Genomic DNA, 21,464 nt, shown 5'->3' on the forward strand with positions numbered 1-21,464 from the left:
CAACTGATAGGGTGCCTGGGGGACTACATGTGCCAGGCTATCTACTTCAGCCATTGTAAGCAGAAGCTTCTTTCACTAGTATATGGCAGACACCTGCACTTGGCATTACAACCAATGGAGAAAATTGGTGCTGACAGTAACATGCAGGTCTGGTGTGGTAACTCCAACTATAGTGCTTCAAACATGGGGAGAAAGTAGGAACAGGGTACTGATCCTGGATGATCAGCCATGATCATATTGAATGATGGTGCTGGCTCAGGCTGAATGGCCTACTCCTGCACCTATTTTCTATGTTTCTATCAGCGAAGCAAAAACAGTCATACATCATTTCTCGCCTAGAAATTCCAGATACCAAAGTAGAATGGAATCATGCCATTATGGCAAAGAAGAAACCCATATGGCCCATCACATCTATGCCAGTTCCATCAGGAGTGACCTGGGTCGTCCCATTCCTGCTCTATATCCATGGCTCTGCATTTATATTCCCGAAGATCCTGTTCAATTTCACTTGCAAATCATTAAACATCCCTGCTTTACGTTTGTTACCTTAAAAAAAATCTCCTCGTGTCACCATTCTATCCCATGTGGGATGATGCTGAGTTCAGCAGTGACCTCACCGACACCCGCAGTAGGATGAACGCTCAAGATGTTCTTTTTAAAAAATAGTGACAAGAAAGTTCAGGACCGCATAGGGGCGCAGTCCCTTGTTATCAGGGCACAAGTGAGATGTCGCTGGCAATATCAGGCTTGTCCCGGCAGCTCAGTCCTGCTCTCAAAGGAGGTGATCTCGGTGACCTGGTGACCTGACCTGGTGGCTCAGTCTTTGCCTCTGTGTGTGAGCAGAGTTCTTATGCAGGAAGAGGCATTGGCGTCTCAGGCTTGCCCCAACCACTCAGTCTTAACCTCAGAAGGGGCACAGGCTGCCAAGGCTTTCTCCCTGGCAGCCGAATCTTGCCCACACAGTGGTGCTGGTGGTCTCAGGTTTGCCTCAGTGGCTCAGCCTTCCTCAAACTGTGACAGTGAAACCAAGAATGCTTTCTGTAAAACATGTAAAGATATACAACCAGAACATTTAGACTGGTTTTAGTATTTTTTCTTACATGCTAATTTTTTTTTAAACTATTTGTGCATTCATAATTTCTTGACACCCAATGTGAATCCTAAGTGCTTACATTTTTGATTGTGCAATGGGTACGTATCTCAGACAAAGTAGCATTCTGTTATTTCAATGCACACACCATCATGTTATTTCCAGTTGTACTTTATTATCCAACACTGACAATATCAACATTGTAGGAGTCATTAAGCTTAAGTCAGTTTATTATAGTAATGTCTGGATACCTTTAATTCGTGTCTGTATGTATGCTTGTCGGTGGAATTTAATACATAGAGGGGTGTGTCTATACCTGAAGGGGCTAGCGCAGGTTTGTTAATTTAGTTTCAGTTTACCTCGTGGGATTGTGTGAATAACAGTTTTCACCATGAGCTGAGCAGAGAGCTATGAGTCATGGACATGATTACGGGCTTAGAGCAAGTTTTCGATATGATTGAAACAGTAATGAAGAATGGAAAGTGATGGACTATATTATTGTTTTGTATTACTTCAATAAAAAACAATTAATCAAGAGTTATTTTTACTATCAGAGGGAGCTTGGTGAGTGTGTGAACTATATCTCCACTACATCCTACGAGAAGTTATGACCATCAGGGTTGTAGCTTGAGAACGTTAGTAAGACTGCCATTATATTAAGTGAAAACTGTTTCTATGAGTGGAGTAAGTGAAGGATTGTTACTCTGCGAGTCAGAAGGACTAGTTCCAAGAGAGGAACTGAAGAAGAAGAAGAAGCTGAATCTCTGCAAGAGATTAGAACTTGGATCCTGGATCAAGGAATGTTCCAGCCAGCAGTCAGAAGCTTGTACATCGTAGTTTAAAGATAAAGCAGCCAGTGCTGAGCCATGACCTTGGAAATAACGATGTTTTGAACTTTGATAAGATAAGACGTGCTCAGCAAATGAATGTTTTATAGAAGCGGAACAGGCTGTTTTTTAAACTCGTATAACGATCTGGCAGTCAGCCAAGGATACACCAACTCATGGAGCCACGGACAAGTAAGTATAAAGAATCGCCACCAGAGGGAGGTGTGAAGTCAGGATCCAGAGGATGTGGGAAAAGAATTATCACCAGAACTGAGAAAGGAGACACAGCCCACGTGGAAAGATGCAAGCAGAAGAGAAATAAGTTATGGAAGAAGATTATTAAGTCAGTTGAACACCAGAGGGATCTAATGAACTCAGAGGAGAATGCGAGCAAAGTACAATCTAATCTGGATCAATTATTCAACCATGAGGTTGGAGAAAAGCAAAACTCAATATGGAGTTTAGAACTGCCTGAGGACGAACATAGAAGGCAAACTCAGTGGCTTCAAGAGAAGACAAATATTTTCGATGGTTTCATGGAAGAAGCGGAGAAGTGGTTGTCGTTTGTCGCATCACAAACATTGCGCTCTACGCTGGGGGACGCTAAGCAACAAGGTGTTGAAATGGGAGATGAAATTAGACCCCAAGATAGTGCCTCGAATGTCTCAACACGAAGATCAGGACATGAATCTGGTTCTGTAACCAGTTCAAGTACAGGGGTCTCAGCTCAAATGGAAGTGGAAGCTGAGGTAGCTGCTCTCTCGCTACAAACTGTCACCTTGGAGAAAAAACATAGGATTGAGGAACAAGAAAAACAGCTGAGGAGAGAGAAGGAACAGATGGAAATGGCCGCGAAGTTGGCAGTTGCCAAGACGAAGAAGGAGGCACTGGAAACTCAGAGTTCAAGATGCGCTCAAGAGTAACTCAGAAGAAGAGTTCCTTAGTCCAAGAAGGAGCTGCTAAGCTGGAAATAGCAGTGAAATTACATCTACAGCCAGAGAATATCTGGCATGACTCAGAACTATCACTGAGTAAGTGGATAGGTGACAAAACTTAATCTAAACAACCGGGTGCTAGACCGAAGCAAATAACCTATTCTGTTGAGACTCTTGACAAGCCAGCAACTCGGCACTCTTCCCAGAGGCCGAATACGCAGACTCAAGCGAGCCAAGATTGGCGGATGTCTGTTCACCATCCATTTACGTCCAACCAGGAATTTTAAAGTGAAATCTGTGATTTGGTGAGGAATCAAATGAGAATTTGCGAATCTCCAGCTCAAAATAATATCGCTTCCACTTTACCTCCGATGGAAACTCCTAAGTTCGACGGTGATCCTTTGCAATATGAAACTTTTATAGACCAATTCGTGGAAGCAGTGGAAAAGAATACTAATGAAAGAATTCGCTTTCTGGAGTATCACACAAGCGGATATTCTAAGCAGCTTGCTGGAAGTTGTCGAAATTTGCCTGCACATGAGGGCTATCAAGTGGCAAGAGAATTGCTTAAAGAACATTTTGGTAACAAACACCAGGTTGCTAATGCATACATGAAGAAGGCCTATGCTTGGACAGTTATCAAGGCAGAAGATGCAAAGACATTGCATGAGCTCATGATACTTCGTAAAAGTTGTTGTAGCTCGATGAAGCATGTTAGTAACATGAAGACTATCATTCTAAAACTGCCCTTTAGGCTTAGAGAAAAGTGGATGAATAAAGCAGGTCTGATACAGGAAGATGAGGATCGAGAGGCCATGCTTCCTGATCTGGTGAATTTCATGGAAAGGGAAGTACGGTTAATGTCAAATTCATGCAATAGGAGTATTCAAGATCCTAAACCAGCAACTGTCAAATGTTCTACTTTTACTAAAACAAAAGGAAGATCAGGACCCAAGGAAAGTAGTTTTGCTACCGGTGTAATACCTGTAGAATCGAAAGGCTGAATGAAAGGAGATGCATTTACTATAAAGCCAAAAGAGTTCTGTTTGTCATGTAATGAAGTTGGTCACACCATAAGGTGGTGTCTAAATTTAAGAAGAAGGGATATAAAGAAAAGATGGACTTCTTAAAGGAGAAGGGATTCTGCTTTGGATGTTTGAAGAAAGGACACATGGCTAGAGACTGCAAGAGTTGTATAACTTGTAATAAGTGCTATCAAGATCATCCTGAATTACTTCATAATGTACAGAAGAATACGGAAAAGCCACCGGAGCAAATAGAACAGAAGGAGAAGCCAGCTACCAGTGATGCTGTTACCTCACCTCAGATAATTACGTATATTGGGGCCAAGGTAGAAACCTGTATTTTCTCCATCTTATCAGTAAAAGTAAGGAGCAGCCAGGGGAATACGGTGTTGCAAAGATATGCAATTTTGGATCATGGGAGCTTAGCTACCTTTTGCACAGAAAGCTTGATGAGAGGGCTGGACATCACAGGAGAAAATATTCAGATATTCTTGCGTACCATTAATGAGGAGAAATGTTGTAAAAGTCATCATATTACAGGCATGGAAATATCTAGTCTGGATGAAGACAATTTTATACAACTATCTGATGTGTTTACACATGAGACCATGCCTATTTCTCATCTAAACATAACCAAGCAAAAAGACTTGAAACAATGGCCTTACTTGAAGGATGTTAAGATACCTAAAATAAATTCTGGTTTCGACCTACTTATCTGAACAAATGCTTTGAAGGCATTGGAACCTAAAGGGTTTGTCAGCAGTCAAGGGGGCAGACCATTTGCTGTGAGAACCTTACTCGGCTGGGTTATCTATGGCTCCTTGAGAAGGAACAACAGAAGCAGGAACCAAAATAACCACCCTGCTGCTGCTGTCAATCAAATATCTATTGTTGAATTAGAAGAGCTATTGATCAAGCAATACAATCATGACTTCAATGAAAGTACCAGTAAGGAATCAGAAGAGATATCCATAGAAGAGTTAAAGTTCTTGGATGCTATGAACCACTCAGTAAAGATGATAGAAGGACATTTCAAACAAGAAAGTGTTAGTCTGCCGAATAATCGTTGCATGGCAGAGCAACGCACCCAGAATCTGAAACGCAAGTTTGGCAAGAATGCAAAATTTCATGAGGAATATACATCTTTCCCAAAGGACATGATTGACAATGATTATGCCAAAATGGTACCAACAAACCAGCTAAATAGAAGTGACGAAGAGTTTTGGTATATTCCACATCATGGGGTGTATCACTCTAAGAAAGGGACCTTGAGGGTGGTCTTTGACTGTGCTGCAATCCTCAAAGGAACATCACTTAACTGTCAACTACTACAGGGTCCGGACCTTACTAGCTCACTCATTGGAGTTCTTATTAAATTCAGAGAAGAACGGGTTGCTGATGGCTGATATTAAAGCAATGTTTCATCAAGCCAAAAGCATATTGACTATTTGCAATTCCTTTGGTTGCCTGATGGTGATGTACAACAAGATCTTGTTCCATATCGGATGAAGGTACATCTCTTTGGAGCGGTGTCATCACCAAGTTGTCCAAACTTTGCATTGTGGAAGACCGCCGAGGACAATAAAGCTCACTTTCCAGAAGAAGTGACAAAAACACAGTAAAGAATAATTTCTATGTGGATGATTGTTTAAAATCCATGTCTACAGATGAAGAAGCAATTCAAATGATGAATTATCTGGCTGTAATAAGGGAGGATTCATGTTATCCAAGTGGATCAGCAACAGCCGTGCTGTATTGGAAATCATTCCACTAGATGATAGAGCCAAGGAGACCAGGGAGCTGGGATTTCAAATCTCTGGTAAAGATCCAGAAATTAAACGAAACATCACAATGAATGTTATCATTGAGGATTCATCGAACAGAACAAATGACTTAATTACCCATTTCTCATCATGGAATAAATTGATGATGACTGTGGTGACTTGAAGTAGATCCTGGTAAACTAAAGGAGAAGATTGAAAAGAAGATGCAAGTCTTTAAGGCGTCGTACCGCATACAGGGATTACATCTTGAGGATATTCTCAGAGCAGAAAACGCAATTATCTCTTTCTGTCAAAGACAAGGATACAAAGAGATATTGACGTTAGAAGCTGGAGTACCTGGTGTTAAAAGGGACAGTCATTTGTACAAGCTTGATCCGGTATGAAAGTAAGCATGCAGGTACAGCAGGCAGTGAAGAGAGCGAATGGCATGTTGTCTTTATAACAAGAGGAATCGAATATAGGAGCAAAGAGGTCCTTCTGCAGTTGTAGAGCCCTAGTGAGACCACACCTGAAGTATTGTGTGCAGTGTTGGTCCCCTAATTTGAGGAAGGACATTCTTGCTATTGAGGGAGTGCAGCGTTTACAAGGTTAATTCCCGGGATGGCGGGACTGTCATATGCTGAGAGAATGGAGCAGCTGGGCTTGTACACTTTGGAGTTTAGAAGGATGAGAGGGTATCTCATTGAAACATATAAGATTGTTAAAGGCTTGGACACGTTAGAGGCGGGAAACATATTCCCGATGAAGGGGGAGTCCAGAACCAGGGGCCACAGTTTAAGAATAAGGAGTAAGCCATTTAGAACGGAGATGAGGAAACACTTTTTCTCACAGAGAGTGGTGAGTCTGTGGAATTCTCTGCCTCAGAGGGCGGTGGAGGCAGGTTCTCTGGACGCTTTCAAGAGAGAGCTAGATAGGGCTCTTAAAAATAGTGGAGTCACGGGATATGGGGAGAAGGCAGGAATGGGGTACTGATTGGGGATGATCAGCCATGATCACATTGAATGGCGGTGCTGGCTCAAAGGGCCGAATGGCCTACTCCTGCACCTATTGTCTATTGACTGCATCAAAGGAACACGTGATTGCGATCAGTCATCTCCAGTATGTGGCTTCCCAAAGTGTAGGGATGAAGGAGCTCCGACAGTTCTGCAGATGAATCTTTCAGAGCCTTGTAACGAGCACCTATCTGTCCAGGCTTGCTGAATGCCCAGAGGTGTTTTGTAGCTGTTTATTTGCATAATAGAGCAAGTAAATTTAGTAAGGAGTTAAGAAGGTGGACTTGCATCATAAAACCTGGTTTAATATCTTTCCAGTTTAATCTCTTCTGTCAGTCGCTGTTCTCTGAATGAAGTCAGCTATGGTCAGTGACAGAGCATTGAAATATTTTTGTACAGACAGCTGTTGCTGTTGGTATGAAGTGGAACATGGTTTTAATGGATGAAAAATTCACTGAACTTGTCCTGTCCCCTGCCATATTATCCACAATAGACAGGAATAATACAAATGGCTATTTTAAACATTTTTAAATCCTAGGATTGCCTATGGAGAATCTCTGTGGAAATTTCAGGCAATTAATTTTAATGGGAAGCGTTTAGTGAGAGTATGATTGCGGTGAAGGAAACTTAGTAACAGGTTTATGTATAATTGTGGTTTAAAATGAAACAGCCCTGATCTATCTCTGCAAAATGGATTTTGCCAACCTGCAATTTTAGGCAGGCTATTAGTAAAAATGTGTAAAAGGAAATGGAGCAGAATTTGTGAAGCTGACAACAACCTTGAGCTCTATATTTTGTTTCGTACAGACTTTGTATTTTTGAAGTAATGCAAACTCTGATTGGGGATGATCAGCCATGATCACATCGAAGGGCCAAATGGCCTACTCATGCACCTATTGTCTATAGGTACTAGAAGAAGGGCTTCTGAGAATAGTTTCGGCCCGAAACGTCGCCTATTTCCTTCGCTCCATAGATGCTGCTGCACCCGCTGAGTTTCCCCAGCAATTTTGTGTGACTTCTGAGAATAGGCGGTCGCCTGAATAAACTAGCAATGCCTTAGGATTAGAAACCTATTATTCTCTCGAAGGACTTTCATATTTCAATGTTATTGTTGCGATATATTCATGAATGGATTGGACATGGAGGATGGAACCACATGCTGTCGCAGATGGCACAATGGGCTAAGTGTTTGGCTGGCAACCGGAAGGTAGCTGGTTCGAATCCCGCTTGGAGTGTATACTGTCGTTGTGTCCTTGGGCAAGACACTTCACCCACCTTTGCCCGTGTGTGTCCTTGGGCAAGACACTTCACCCACCTTTGCCTGTGTGTGTCCTTGGGCAAGACACTTCACCCACCTTTGCCCGTGTGTGTGGATGTAATTATGTGAAGCACTTTGGGGTCAATGCAAGTTGACTAAAAATGTGCTATATAAATAAAGAAATTTAGAAATTTAAATTTAACTTTGTAAGAAATATTGGATTATCAAAGTTAATTCTGCTGCAAGAAAGATAATAAAAAATTGTGTTGTGTGCAGACGACATAGGGGAAAATTTGGAGAACAGAAGATGGCAGACACCTCTGGAGTGGATTCAACCTTATAATCCTCCATTTACAGATATAGGAGTACATTACTTTGGTCCTATAAAGGTTAAGAGAGGACGAAGTCTTGTGAAAAGGTATGGTGTAATCTTCACTTGCATGGCAGGCAGAGCAGTACATCTTGAAGTTGCATCTACACTTGACACAGACTTCTGTATTCACGCATTACGGAGATTTATCTATCGACGAGGTCAATCTTCATCATTAAGATCAGATAATGGTATGAATTTTGTTAGAGAGGAAAGGGAATTGAGAGAAGCACTTAACAGCTTAAATCAGAAGAAAATCCAGTGCTATGCATCAGAATGGGATAAAATGGGATTTTAATCCTTCAGCGGGATCTCATCACGGTGGTGTTTGGAAACGGTTGATCCACATGGTTCGAAATGTGTTACATTCTGTTCTTAAACAACAAGTTTTGGATGATGAAGGATTGCAAACTTTATTTTGTGAAATTGAAGCAATTTTAAATGATCGACCCATTGCAAAGAGTTCTGATGATCCAAGTGACCTGGAGCACCAAATCATATTCCTTTGTTGAAAACCAAGGCAATACTACCACCTGGGTTCTTTGTAAAATAAGATTTGTATATGGAGACGGGTACAATATATGGCAGATCTTTTTTGGAAAAGGTGGGCACAAGAATATTTGCCTCCAAGAATCCAAGAATGACAACAATGGTTGAAAGTAAGAAGACATTTTATTCCAGGTGATATTGTTTTGATGGTTGATTCTACTGCAGCACGAGATTCTTGGTTGATGGGAAAATATTGGAAATCATGCCGGACGTAAAAGGTTTGGTGCGTACAGTACGACTTCAGACTAAGAACAATGTCTTGGTGAGTCCAATAACCAAGATATGTCTGCTTCTCGAAGGCGAGGGTGAAGATGGAAGAATCGCTAAAGAAGTCTGAATGCTAAATATAATGCATATTACTTTTGTTTTTTGATATATGTTAAGCCTTTATGACTCCTTTTTTTAAATGTCTATTGGTAATTGCTTCATTATATACACAGAACAATTAGGGGCCGGTACATAGGAGCCATTAGGCTTAAGTCAGTTTATTACATTCATGTCTAGTTACCTTTAATTCGTATCTGTATGTATGCTTGTCGATGGAATTTAATACATAGAGGGGTGTGTCTATACCTGAAGGGGCTAGTGCACGTTCGTTAATTTAGTTTCAGTTTACCTCATCATGGAATTGTGTGAACACAGTTTTCACCATGAGCTGAGCAGAGAGCTATGAGTCATGGACATGATTACGGGCTTAGAGCAAGTTTTCGATATGATTGGAACAGCTATGAAGAATGGAAAGTGATGGACTATATCTTTGTTTCGTATTACTTCAATAATAACCAATTAATCACGATTGGAAGACTTATTTTTACTATCAGAGGGAGCTCGGTGAGTGTGTGAACTATATCTCCACAATATCCTACAAAAAATTATGACTATCAAGGTTGGACCTTGAGAACGTTAGTAAAACCATATAACAATATAACCATATAACAATTACAGCACAGAAACAGGCCATCTCGGCCCTTCTAGTCCATGCCGAACACTTACTCTCACCTAGTCCCATCTACCTGCACTCAGACCATAACCCTCCATTCCTTTCCCGTCCATATACCCATCCAATTTATTTTTAAATGATAAAATCGAACCTGCCTCTACCACTTCCACTGGAAGATCATTCCACACAGCTACCATTCTCTGAGTAAAGAAGTTCCCCCTCATGTTACCCCTAAACTTTTGTCCCTTAATTCTCAAATCATGTCCTCTTGTTTGAATCTTCCCTACTCTCAATGGAAAAAGCTTATCCACGTCAACTCTGTCTATCCCTCTCATCATTTTAAAGACCTCTATCAAGTCCCCCCCCTTAACCTTCTGCGCTCCAAAGAATAAAGACCTATCTTGTTCAGCCTTTCTCTGTAACTTGGGTGCTGAAACCCAGGCAACATTCTAGTAAATCTCCTCTGTACTCTCTCTATTTTGTTGACATCTATCTATATTACTAAATCTCTGTTCTTGACCGCTTTTGGCCTTCTGTGCTGCGATTTCCGAGAGAACGCCGCCACCTACGGCCGTAATTTTTTGCCACCTCGCTCAGATCCCCCCTCCGCCGCATGTGTGCCGAGGTTTTTTCCCGTCGATGAAAAATGACAGATATTAATGTTTTTACAAAATTCCCCATTCTCTCTGCTGCCCCTGCTGGAGGGAGGGGGAGGGACTATAAAACCAGGAAGTGGTGTGCCTCAATCAGTCCCTGCAAGTGATGTGCCTCAATCAGTCTCTGCAAGTGGTGTGCCTCAATCAGAGCTCTGAATGACACTGAATAAATGTCTCCACAGCTGTGAGTACCCATAATGTGGTTTGAAAATGAAAATATGGTTAGTTTGAGGAAAAAAGCACTGCCTGCAAATGGTTGTTTGGGGGTTTGGGTTGAAGTAAAAAGGAACCCTCTCTCTCTCTCCCCTCCTCTCTCTCCCCACCTATATCTCCCTATCCCTCTCTCTCTCTCTCTCCCCCCCTGTCTCTCTCCCTTTCTCTCTCTCTCCCCCCTCCTCTCTCTCCCTGTCCCCCCCTCTCCCCATCCCCCCCTCCTCTCCCCATTATGGTTATGGGGTAAAAGGAGCAAATTAATAATATTAATATAATATCAAGGGGGGTAATTAGCGTGAGTGCGGGGGGGGGGGGGAGATAGTTAGTGTGTGTGACGCTGCATGCCGCCTCCGCACGTTGGGGGAACAGACGCAACGGGTCTGCACTTGGTCTAGTATTTCCTATAATTTGGCGACCAAAATTGTACTCCATATGCCAGAATTGTCCTCACCAATGCCTTGTACAGTTTTAACATTACATCCCAACTTCTATACTCAATGCTCCGATTTATAAAGGTCAGCACACCAAAAGCTTTCTTTACCACCCTATCTACATGAGATTCCACCTTCAGGGAACTATGCACAGTTATTCCTAGATCCCTCTGTTCAACTGCATTCCTCAATTCGCTACCATTTACCATGTACGTCCTATTTTGATTTGTCCTGCCAAGATGTAGCACCTCACACTTATCAGCATTAAACTCCATCTGCCATCTTTCAGCCCACTCTTCCAAATGGCCTAAATCTCTCTGTAGACTTTGAAAATCTACTTCATTATCCACAACACCACCTATCTTAGTATCATCTGCATACTTACTAATCCAATTTACCACACCATCATCCAGATAATTGATGTACATGACAAACAACAGTGGACCCAACACAGATCTCTGAGGCACCCCACTAGTCACCGGCCTCCAACCTGACAAACAACCATCCACCATTACTCTCTGGTATCTCCCATTCAGCAACTGTTGAATCCATCTTGCTACTCCACTATTAATACCCAACAATTCAACCTTCTTAACCAACCTTCCATGTGGAACCTTGTCAAAGGCCTTACTGAAGTCCATATAGACAACATCCACCGCTTTACCCTCATCAATTTCCCTAGTAACCTCTTCAAAAAATTCAAGAAAATTAGTCAAACATGACCTTCCAGGCACAAATCCATGTTGACTGTTCCTAATCAGACCCTGTTTATCCAGATGAATATATATATATTATCTCTATAAGTATCCTTTCCATTAATTTGCCCACCACTGACGTCAAACTAACAGGTCTATAATTGCTAGGTTTACTCTTAGAACCCTTTTTAAACAATGGAACAACGTGCGCAGTAAGCCAATCCTCCGGCACGGCACCATTCCCGTTTGTAATGACATTTGAAATATTTCTGTCAGAATCCCTGCTATTTCTACACTAACTTCCCTCAATGTCATAGGGAATATCCTGTCAGGGCCTGGAGACTTATCCACTTTTATATTTTTCAAAAGTGTCAGTATTTCTTCTTTGATCCTCATAGTTTCCATAGCTACTCTACTTGTTTCCCTTACCTCACATAATTCAATATCCTTCTCCTTGGTGAATACCAAAGAAAAGAAATTGTTCAATATCTCCCCATCTCTTTTTGCTCTGCAGATTGCTATCCACTCTGACCAATTTTATCCCTTGTTATCCTTTTGCTATTAATATAGCTGTAGAAACCCTTTGGATTTACTTTCACCTTACTTGCCAACGTTATAAATATCCTGTTCAGTTAGATCATAAGATACATATTTACAACTTTCCCTCCATCAAAAATTATTTTATTATTCAAAAAGCTACTTACCGGTCAAAAAATTGTACGTGTCAGAGAGTGTACTTTGCACTACTCCCTGGGCTGATTCAATGTCTTTTAAATTGTGGTCGTTGGAGGCTACTTCAAGTGCTACAAGAACGCTCCCATTACTAAAGTAGTAAAGGCCAAATAAATAATTGATTAAAACAAGCATAAGCCAATTCAGACAAACAGACCATTGCTAGTGCAACTAAAAATTTTTTTACTGCCTTTGTTTGGAGAAACCTATACAAAATTAGAGCCTGGTTTGTCTTTTACAAGGTGCAAAATGTAAAACTGGAGGCAGACCAGATGTACTCTTCCAATGTTTAGTGGCGCATTGGTGACAGAGATTTACAGTTTACATGTTTATGTGCACAAATCATGAGAAAATATCAAATGCCATTAATTTTATCACAACAATGTTGAGTGCTAAGATCCTTGTTAACTTCAGGCACCCAGGAAATAATTAAAATCCAAGAAAGTGCCTGTTTGACTTTTTCTTTCACTTCAAGATTCAAGAGTGTTTATTTGTCATGTGCAACTGATCCAAACCAGAACAATGAAATTCTTACTTATTGCAGCTCTATGCACATTAGATGCATCTATAACCACAATAAATATACTATAAATTATCAGTAACTATATCAGTAAAGATGTTATAAATTAGAAGTATCTAGACCATAATGCAAAAATCAAAGTAAATGGTGTATCATAGCAGTGAAAGGTCTATCGTGGTTCAGTAGGCTTGAGGTGGGGAATGGTTAGGATTGTGCAGAGATGTTCAAGAGCCAGATGGTTGATGGGAAGAAGCTGTTCTTGAACCTGGATGTACAGTTCTCAGGTTCTAGACCTTCTCTTGATGGTAACAACAAGAGATAGACGTTTAGACCTTCAGCCCAGAGACATTAGGTTAGACGAACTAGGTACCAATGTCTGACTATGGGAGTGTGTAGGGGGTCACCTGAAATGAATGGAATTGGGAATATGCCGGGTACCACCCACTGCGAGTAGACCTGGGGGACCCTCCAAGGGGCCAAAAAATAGGTGCTAAATAGATGAGTGATGTACCAGTTAAATCCACTACCATGGTGTGCTCACTGCCATGCCTATATCAACAGCACAAACGGCAGACATTTTTCCCGCTGCAAAAAGCCTGCCAGACCCCCAACATAGTCAGACATTGGGACCTATTTTGTCTAACCTAATGTCTCTGGGCTGAAGGTCTAGTTGTGTGGGCCTTCAATGTGAATAGCTGCCTCCTTGAAGCAGTGCTTTGGGGCCACCTTGTGGCTATAGTGGTATCTACATTGTGCCTTGGGCCATGAAAATACTCAAATCCATCAGAGTTTTCCTTTCCAAAAGGAAATACGGGGAATGTTCACTCTGAAACATCGTGCCCTGTATTACAACAGGATTAATTGATCGGAGTAAGGTGCTGGCAGTCTACTCTATTTCATATTGCATGAAATGGATGCCCTGGTTTCCTTCCATAGCTCAAGGACATGCGGGTTTGTCATTTAATTGCCTGTTATAAATTGCCTCTAGTGTGTAAGGTGGTGATAAAGTGGGATAACACAGAACTAGTGTGAACGGTTGAGTGATGGTCAGCATGGACATGGGGGGGGGGGGGGGGGCAAAGGGCTTGTTTCCATGCTCTATCTCTGAGCTAAAGTGCCAAAATGCATTTGTTTTCGACCCTGGTTGCTGGTGTCAAATCTTCAATTTCAGCTCTGAAATATGAAAGGGTATTGTATACCTGAATTTACATGTGAACTGTACACATTGAAGAATCTCCGTTAGAATGGCACGGAGGAGTAATTTCTTTAGCCAGAGGTTGATGAATCTGTGGAATTCATTGCCACTGAATGCTATGGAGGCCAAAACATATGTATTTTCAAAGTGGAGATGGATAGGTTCTTGATTGGGGCAGGTGTTAAAGCTTACAGGGAGAAGGCAGGAGAATGGAGTTGAGAGCGCAAAATTAATCAGCTGTGATTGAATGGCAGAGCAGACTTGATGGGCTGAATGGCATAAATCTGCTCCAAAAGTCTAAGAGTGTAGAATCCAGCCAGAACTACCCAGATTGGGTGGCCTAGCTGCTCTTGCTGGGTCCCTTACTGTCACTCGTATGTAAATGTGCTCATAATATCCCTTTGTTTCCTTTTTAAAACATAATGTAGATGTTTGTGATAAGGTAAAATGATGATAGGGATGAAAACTAGCTCCATGTAAACATTGCATATTGAAATCCACAAATACTGCGTTGTTCTTGTATCTTTGCAGCTCCCACCAGGTTCTTCAGATTTGGCCACGGGACTAAAAAAAATATCAATCCTCAAAATAGTTCACTTACGCGTATCCTAAAACTTTCACCACGGCATCAGGAATCTCTTGTTCTGTAGGCTTCATTAAGCTGGAGAAAAGGTTAAAAAGAGATTACAAACATGACATTTTAAACCAGGGTTTTGTTTTTAAATTGTAGAGAGTCTCATTTTTACTTCTATCTAAGCATGTATAAAAATGAAATATGTTCATCTTGATATTTTAAATTGCCTTAATTTCTATGACCGCTAAGGTGTTTATTGTTAGATATTTCCATATATATATTTAGTATTTACATTTTAGTATTTCCAGGCAATTTCCTAAAATGCAAGCAATGAAAGAAATTGTGCTTTGAAAGTCTGAGTAAAAGACAGCAACATCACCCGGCGAGAACGGCCTGGAACATCGGGCCTCCGTAGAGGCAACTGTGGAGGCCTCAATGGGCCGACTATGGGTGAACTGGGGTTGGGGACTGGACTTTGTGCCTTCCCTCATGGTGGGAGCCATTGTGGGGGGATGTTCTTTATGTTTAAACCTCTTATTAATGTTATGTCTGTATTCTTTCTTTATGTGCTGCACTGGCAAGAAGCATTTCACTACACCTAGGTGTATGTGACTAATAAATAACCTTTGAACCTTTGAACCTTTGAAGACTAGATTGTACAAAATAAGTCCAATAATTGAGGAGAGAACGCAAGCTAGATGGAGTGAATTTAACATCAAATCGGCTCAGAAAGGGAAATAAAGATGGGGGAGCATAGATTGAGATGACAAGAGACTGAAAAGAAAGGTTAAAAAAAAAGGAAATGTACAATTTTGTCATTTACATAATGTAACACTACAACAATTAAACCTGAATGCACTGCTCCAACAACTAAGCTCCTCACTCTAATGGTTAATTTACAGTCCCAGTTTGGCAGCTGAGGAAATTCAGTCTCTCTGAGGATCCTTCAATCCTTCTACTCTGGTGCAGTAGAAAGTATCCTGACCCTGAAACATCTCGATCTGGTTTGGCAACAGCTCTGCCCAGGACAGCAAGGCTCTGCAGAGAGTAGTGCGTTCGGCCGAATGCACCATGGGAACTACACTGTCCCCACCCCCCCTGCAGGACCTACACACCAGGAGGCGCAGTTCCAGAGCCAGCAAGATCATCAAGGACCCCTACCACCCCAGCAACGGGCTGTTCCAGCTGCTACAGTCAGGCAAGCGCCTCCGCTGTCTCGCTGCGAGAACAGAGAGGATGAGACGGAGTTTCTTCCCACAGGCCATCAGGACTGTAAATTCTGATCTCACCAGAGTGTAATTACTGTTGTGTCTCTTTTCTAAATGTAAATACTGGTTCTGTTCTGTTGTTTTGCACAATCCCACAGGCATTGCCATTTTCATTTCACTGTACATCTTGGATGTGTATGTGACAAATAAAGATGACCTGACTTGACTTTGAGCCGTCACTTAATCTGAAACGGACAAGAATTACACTGAAAGAAAGATGCAAAATGCTGGAGTAACTCAGTTGGTTGGGCAGCATAAGGGGTCCTGACCCAAAAAGTCACCTATCCATGTTCTCCAGAGATGCTGCTTGAACTGCTGAGTTAATCTGGTATTTTATGCCTTTTTTTTTGTAAACCAGCATCTGCGGTTCCATGTGCCTTCAAGGAGTACACTGTCAGCACTCAATTTAATTCAATTTAGTTTCAGATGTTATAACTTTCAATACATTTCACCGTTGAGGTAGTCAGTGATTTTGTAAAAGGGACGGATTGCATCTTAACAGGTGGGGGACCAGCATTCTGGCAGGCAGGTTTGCCACTGCTACACGGGTGGTTTTAAACTGAATAAGGGGGGTGGGGTGTCAAATGGGATAGTCGAGGATGGAGTTAAAGGGAAAGGGTTTCTTAAATGTGTGAGCGGAGAGACAGAGGGGTGTAAAATGTGGGTAGAAGCAATAGGTAGCAAGGTGAAATGTGGCAGGCAGACAAATCCAGGGCAAAAATCAAAAAGGGCCACTTTTCAACATAATTGTATAAGGGGTAAGGATGTTGTAAAAACAAGCCTGAAGGCTTTGTGTCTCAATGCAAGGAGCATTTGTAATAAGGTGGATGAGTTGAATATGCAGATAGCTATTAATGACTATGATATAGTTGGGATCACGGAGACATGGCTCCAGGGTGACCAAGGCTGGGAGCTGAACATCCAGGGATATTCAATATTCAGGAGGGAGAGACAGAAAGGAAAAGGAGGTGGGGTAGCATTGCTGGTTAGAGAGGAGATTAACGCAATCGAAAGGAAGGTCATTAGCTTGGAGGATGTGGAATCGATATGGGTAGAGCTGCGAAACACTAAGGGGCAGAAAACACTAGTGGGAGTTGTGTACATGCCACCTAACAGTAGTAGTGGATATGGGATGGCATCAAACAGGAAATTAGAAATGCGTGCAACAAAGGTAAAACAGTTATAATGGGTGACTTCAATCTACATATAGATTGGGTGAATCAAATTGGCAGGGGTGCTGAGGAAGAGGATTTCTTGGAATGTATGCGGGATAGTTTTCTAAACCAACATGTAGAGGAACCAACGAGAGAGCAGGCAATTCTAGACTGGGTATTGAGTAATGAGGAATGGTTAGTTAGCAGTCTTGTTGTGCGTGGCCCCTTGGGCAAGAGTGACCATAATATGGTTGAGTTCTTCATTAGGATGGAGAGTGACATAATTAATTCAGAAACAAGGGTTCTGAACTTAAAGAAAGGTAACTTTGAGGGTATGAGACGTGAATTGGCCACGATAGACTGGCAATTGATTCTTAAAGGGTTGACGGTGGATATGCAATGGAAGGTGTTTAAAGACTGCATGGATGAACTACAACAATTGTTCGTTCCAGTTTGGCCAAAGAATAAATCAGGGAAGGTAGTGCATCCGTGGATAACAAGGGAAATCAGGGATAGTATCAAAACAAAAGATGAAGCATACAAATTAGCCAGAAAAAGCAGCCTACCAGAGGACTGGGAGAAATTCAGTGTCCAGCAGAGGAGGACAAAGGGCTTAATTAGGAAAGGGAAAATAGATTATGATAGAAAACTGGCAGGGAACATAAAATCTGACTGCAAAAGTTTTTATAGATATGTGAAGAGAAAAAGATTAGTGAAAACAAATGTAGGTCCCTTGCAGTCAGAAACAGGTGAATTGATCATGGGGAACAAGGATATGGCAGACCAATTGAATAACTACTTTGGTTCTGTCTTCACTAAGGAAGACATAAATAATCTGCCGGAAATAGCAGGGGACCGGGGGTCAAATGAGATGGAGGAACTGAGTGAAATCCAGGTTAGCCGGGAAGTGGGGTTAGGCAAATTGAATGGATTAAAGGTCGATAAATCCCTAGGGCCAGGATAAATTCCCAGGCTGCATCCCAGAGTACTTAAGGAAGTAGCCCCAGAAATAGTGGATGCATTAGTGATAATTTTTCAAAACTCTTTAGATTCTGGAGTAGTTCCTGAGGATTGGAGGGTAGCTAATGTAACCCCACTTTTTAAAAAGGGAGGGAGAGAGAAAACGGGGAATTACAGACCAGTTAGTCTAACATCGGTAGTGGGGAAACTGCTAGAGTCAGTTATTAAAGATGGGATAGCAGCACATTTGGAAAGTGGTGAAATCATTGGACAAAGTCTGCATGGATTTATGAAAGGTAAATCATGTCTGACTAATCTCATAGAATTTTTCGAGGATGTAACTAGTACAGTGGATAAGGGAGAACCAGTGGATGCGTTATATCTGGACTTTCAGAAGGCTTTCGACAAGGTCCCACATAAGAGATTAGTATACAAACCTAAAGCACACGGTATTGGGGGTTCAGTATTGATGTGGATAGAGAACTGGCTGGCAGACAGGAAGCAAAGAGTAGGAGTAAACGGGTCCTTTTCACAATGGCAGGCGGTGACTAGTGGATACCGCAAGGCTCAGTGCTGGGACCCCAGCTATTTACAATACATATTAATGATTTGGACGAGGGAATTGAATGCAAGATCTCCAAGTTTGCGGATGACACGAAGCTGGGGGGCCGTGTTAGCTGTGAGGAGGATGCTAGGAGGCTGCAAGGCAAATGCATGGCAGATGCAGTATAATGTGGATAAATGTAAGGTTATCCACTTTGGTGGTAAAAACAGGAAAGTAGACTCTATCTGAATGGTGGCCAATTAAGAAAAGGGAAGATGCAACGAGACCTGGGTGTCATGGTACACCAGTCATTGAAAGTAGTCATGCAGGTGCAGCAGGCAGTGAAGAAAGCGAATGGTATGTTAGCATTCATAGCAAAAGGATTTGAGTATAGGAGCAGGGAAGTTCTACTGCAGTTGTACAGGGTCTTGGTGAGACCACACCTGGAGTATTGCATACATTTTTGGTCTCCTAATCTGAGGAAAGACATTCTTGCCATAGAGGGAGTACAGAGAAGGTTCACCAGACTGATTCCTGGGATGTCAGGACTTTCATATGAAGAAAGACTGGATAGACTCGGTTTGTACTCGCTAGAATTTAGAAGATTGAGGGGGGATCTTATAGAAACTTACAAAATTCTTAAGGGGTTGGACAGGCTAGATGCAGTAAGATTGTTCCCGATGTTGGGGAAGTCCAGAACAAGGGGTCACAGTTTAAGGATAAGGGGGAAATCTTTTAGGACCGAGATGAGAAAAACATTTTTCACACAGAGAGTGGTGAATCTCTGGAATTCTCTGCCACAGAAGGTAGTTGAGGCCAGTTCATTGGCTATATTTAAGAGGGAGTTAGATGTGGCCCTTGTGGTTAAAGGGATCACAGGGTATAGAGAGAAGGCAGGTACAGGATACTGAGTTGGATGATCAGCCATGATCATATTGAATGGCGGTGCAGGCTAGAAGGGCCAAATGGCCTACTCCTGCACCTATTTTCTATGTAATGCCCCTGTCCCACTTAGGAAACCTGAACGGAAACCTCTGGAGACTTTGCGCCCCACCCAAGGTTTCCGTGCGGTTCCCGGAGGTTGCAGGTAGCAGGTAGGGAGACTGACAAAAACCTCCGTGAATAACTTGCAGGTTTTCAACAAAGTAACTGACGATACTCGTAAAGTTCCTGGCGATGTTGGAAAAGACATAAAAGGAAAATGTAAGAGTGTGCTTTTAGCTAACAAAGATCTCGAAGAAATAGAAACCATAGCTAAAGTTCTCAAGGATAGTTGTAATGCACAAGATATCAACATGAATATAGAGTCTGTAGCTTGTTTCGGGTATGCACCAGTGACCTCAGCTGAGGTAGAAATAAGTTTTTCACAACTGAAGCATATTCTGACAGACGGCATAGTTTAACATCAGATAATTTGGAAAATAATGCTAGTAATTATGTGCAACCAGGCAACTTTGGTCATTTAATGTAGAATACCTTTATATTATCATTTTAAACCATATTTTGGTGGTGGAAATAAATTTTGCCTTATTCGTGCCTTTTTCGTAATTTTATAATGTCCATTTTGCCTGCCTAGTTTAGAGTTTTTTAATGCCTAAACATCCTGGCTCTACTTATTTGTGTTCTTATTTGTCGCTGGAAATAATATTTTTAGGATTATTATTCCAATGCTGTCTTGCACATTGCCTTTAATGCACAGGAGTACATTTCTACTAGAGTCAGAGAGTCATAGTGTGGAAACAGGCTCACACCAACCAACATTTCCCATCTGCACAAGACTCACTTGCCTGCAGTTGGCCCATATCCCACTAAACCTGTCCTATCCATGTACCAGTCTAATTGTTTCTTGAACGTTGTGATAGTCCCTGTCTCTACTACCTTCTCCGGCAGCTTGTTCCATACACCAACCACCCTTTGTGTGAAAACGTTACCCCTCATGTTCCTATAAACTCTTTCCCCCCTTCACCTTACATCTATTCCCTCCGGTTCTTGATTCCCTACTCTGGGTAAGAGACTCTGTGCATTCACCCAATCCTTTCCTCTTTTGATTTTATCACCCTTCATCATCTTACTATTTCTGAACCTTCACCCTGTTGCACTTTAATGAACTCTTGAGGAAAAGGTGTAAAAGATCCAATGATTCATACATTTTAAGTTATTTTTTTGAGTTAAGGACATCACTTGGTCTCACAAATACAAATTTTGAGTGTAAGATAATGGGCAGGTAGGGTTTGCTTTTGAAGAAACAAACTCTGGTTGCTGAACTATCAGCTAGAGTTGTGAGGAAAATGAAAAGCCGATTAAACACAGATGTTTGAAACATCTGTGAAAGATCCGTATAGCTCTCACAATGAATTAATGCTCACAATAAAATAATACATTGAATAACTGAGATTGCAACACAGAAACAAACATTATTGAATGGATTTTCTACCATGGCACGTTCAGCACATGACAAGACTTATGCCCCTGTCCCACTTTGGAAACCTGAACGGAAACCTCTGGAGACTTTGCACCCCACCCAAGGTTTCCGTGCGGTTCCCAGAGGTTGCAGGTGGTTGCTGGAGGTTGCAGGTAGTGGAAGCAGGTAGGGAGACTGACAAAAACCTCCGGGAACCACACGGAAACCTTGGGCGGGGCGCAAAGTCTCCAGAGGTTTCCGTTCAGGTTTCCTAAGTGGGACAGGGGCATTAGATTCAGAGAGAAGCATGGTCTTGGGTGTGGCTCAAATTGGACAGGACACTCATGACAG

The 21,464-nt window shown here is 41.8% G+C and overlaps 2 protein-coding genes and 1 long non-coding RNA gene across 3 annotated transcripts in view; 1 reads left to right on the plus strand and 2 right to left on the minus strand.

The window, feature by feature from the left end:
• Positions 1–21,464, minus strand: part of LOC116973330 (adhesion G protein-coupled receptor F5-like) — a 54,253-nt gene that overhangs the window by 31,645 nt on the left and 1,144 nt on the right. The window contains exon 2 of the mRNA XM_033021290.1: positions 13,388–13,393. The gene's annotated coding sequence lies outside the window, so the exon portion shown is untranslated. The remainder of the gene's footprint in view (positions 1–13,387; positions 13,394–21,464) is intronic.
• On the plus strand, positions 6,136–13,443 carry LOC116973332. The gene is made up of 3 exons (XR_004412041.1): positions 6,136–6,146; positions 9,494–9,503; positions 13,340–13,443. It is a non-coding gene; the product is annotated as an uncharacterized LOC116973332 (long non-coding RNA).
• Positions 12,549–21,464, minus strand: part of LOC116973331 (adhesion G protein-coupled receptor F5-like) — a 67,410-nt gene continuing 58,494 nt past the window's right edge. Inside the window, exons 8-9 of the mRNA XM_033021291.1 lie at positions 14,814–14,873; positions 12,549–12,588 (exon numbers count right to left, since the gene is read on the minus strand). Of these exons, the coding sequence (XP_032877182.1) occupies positions 14,841–14,873 (33 nt within the window). The 3' untranslated portion in view covers positions 12,549–12,588; positions 14,814–14,840. The remainder of the gene's footprint in view (positions 12,589–14,813; positions 14,874–21,464) is intronic.

The sequence above is a fragment of the Amblyraja radiata genome, chromosome 5 (assembly GCF_010909765.2).
Source record: "Amblyraja radiata isolate CabotCenter1 chromosome 5, sAmbRad1.1.pri, whole genome shotgun sequence".
In the NCBI taxonomy this organism is placed as follows: domain Eukaryota; kingdom Metazoa; phylum Chordata; class Chondrichthyes; order Rajiformes; family Rajidae; genus Amblyraja; species Amblyraja radiata.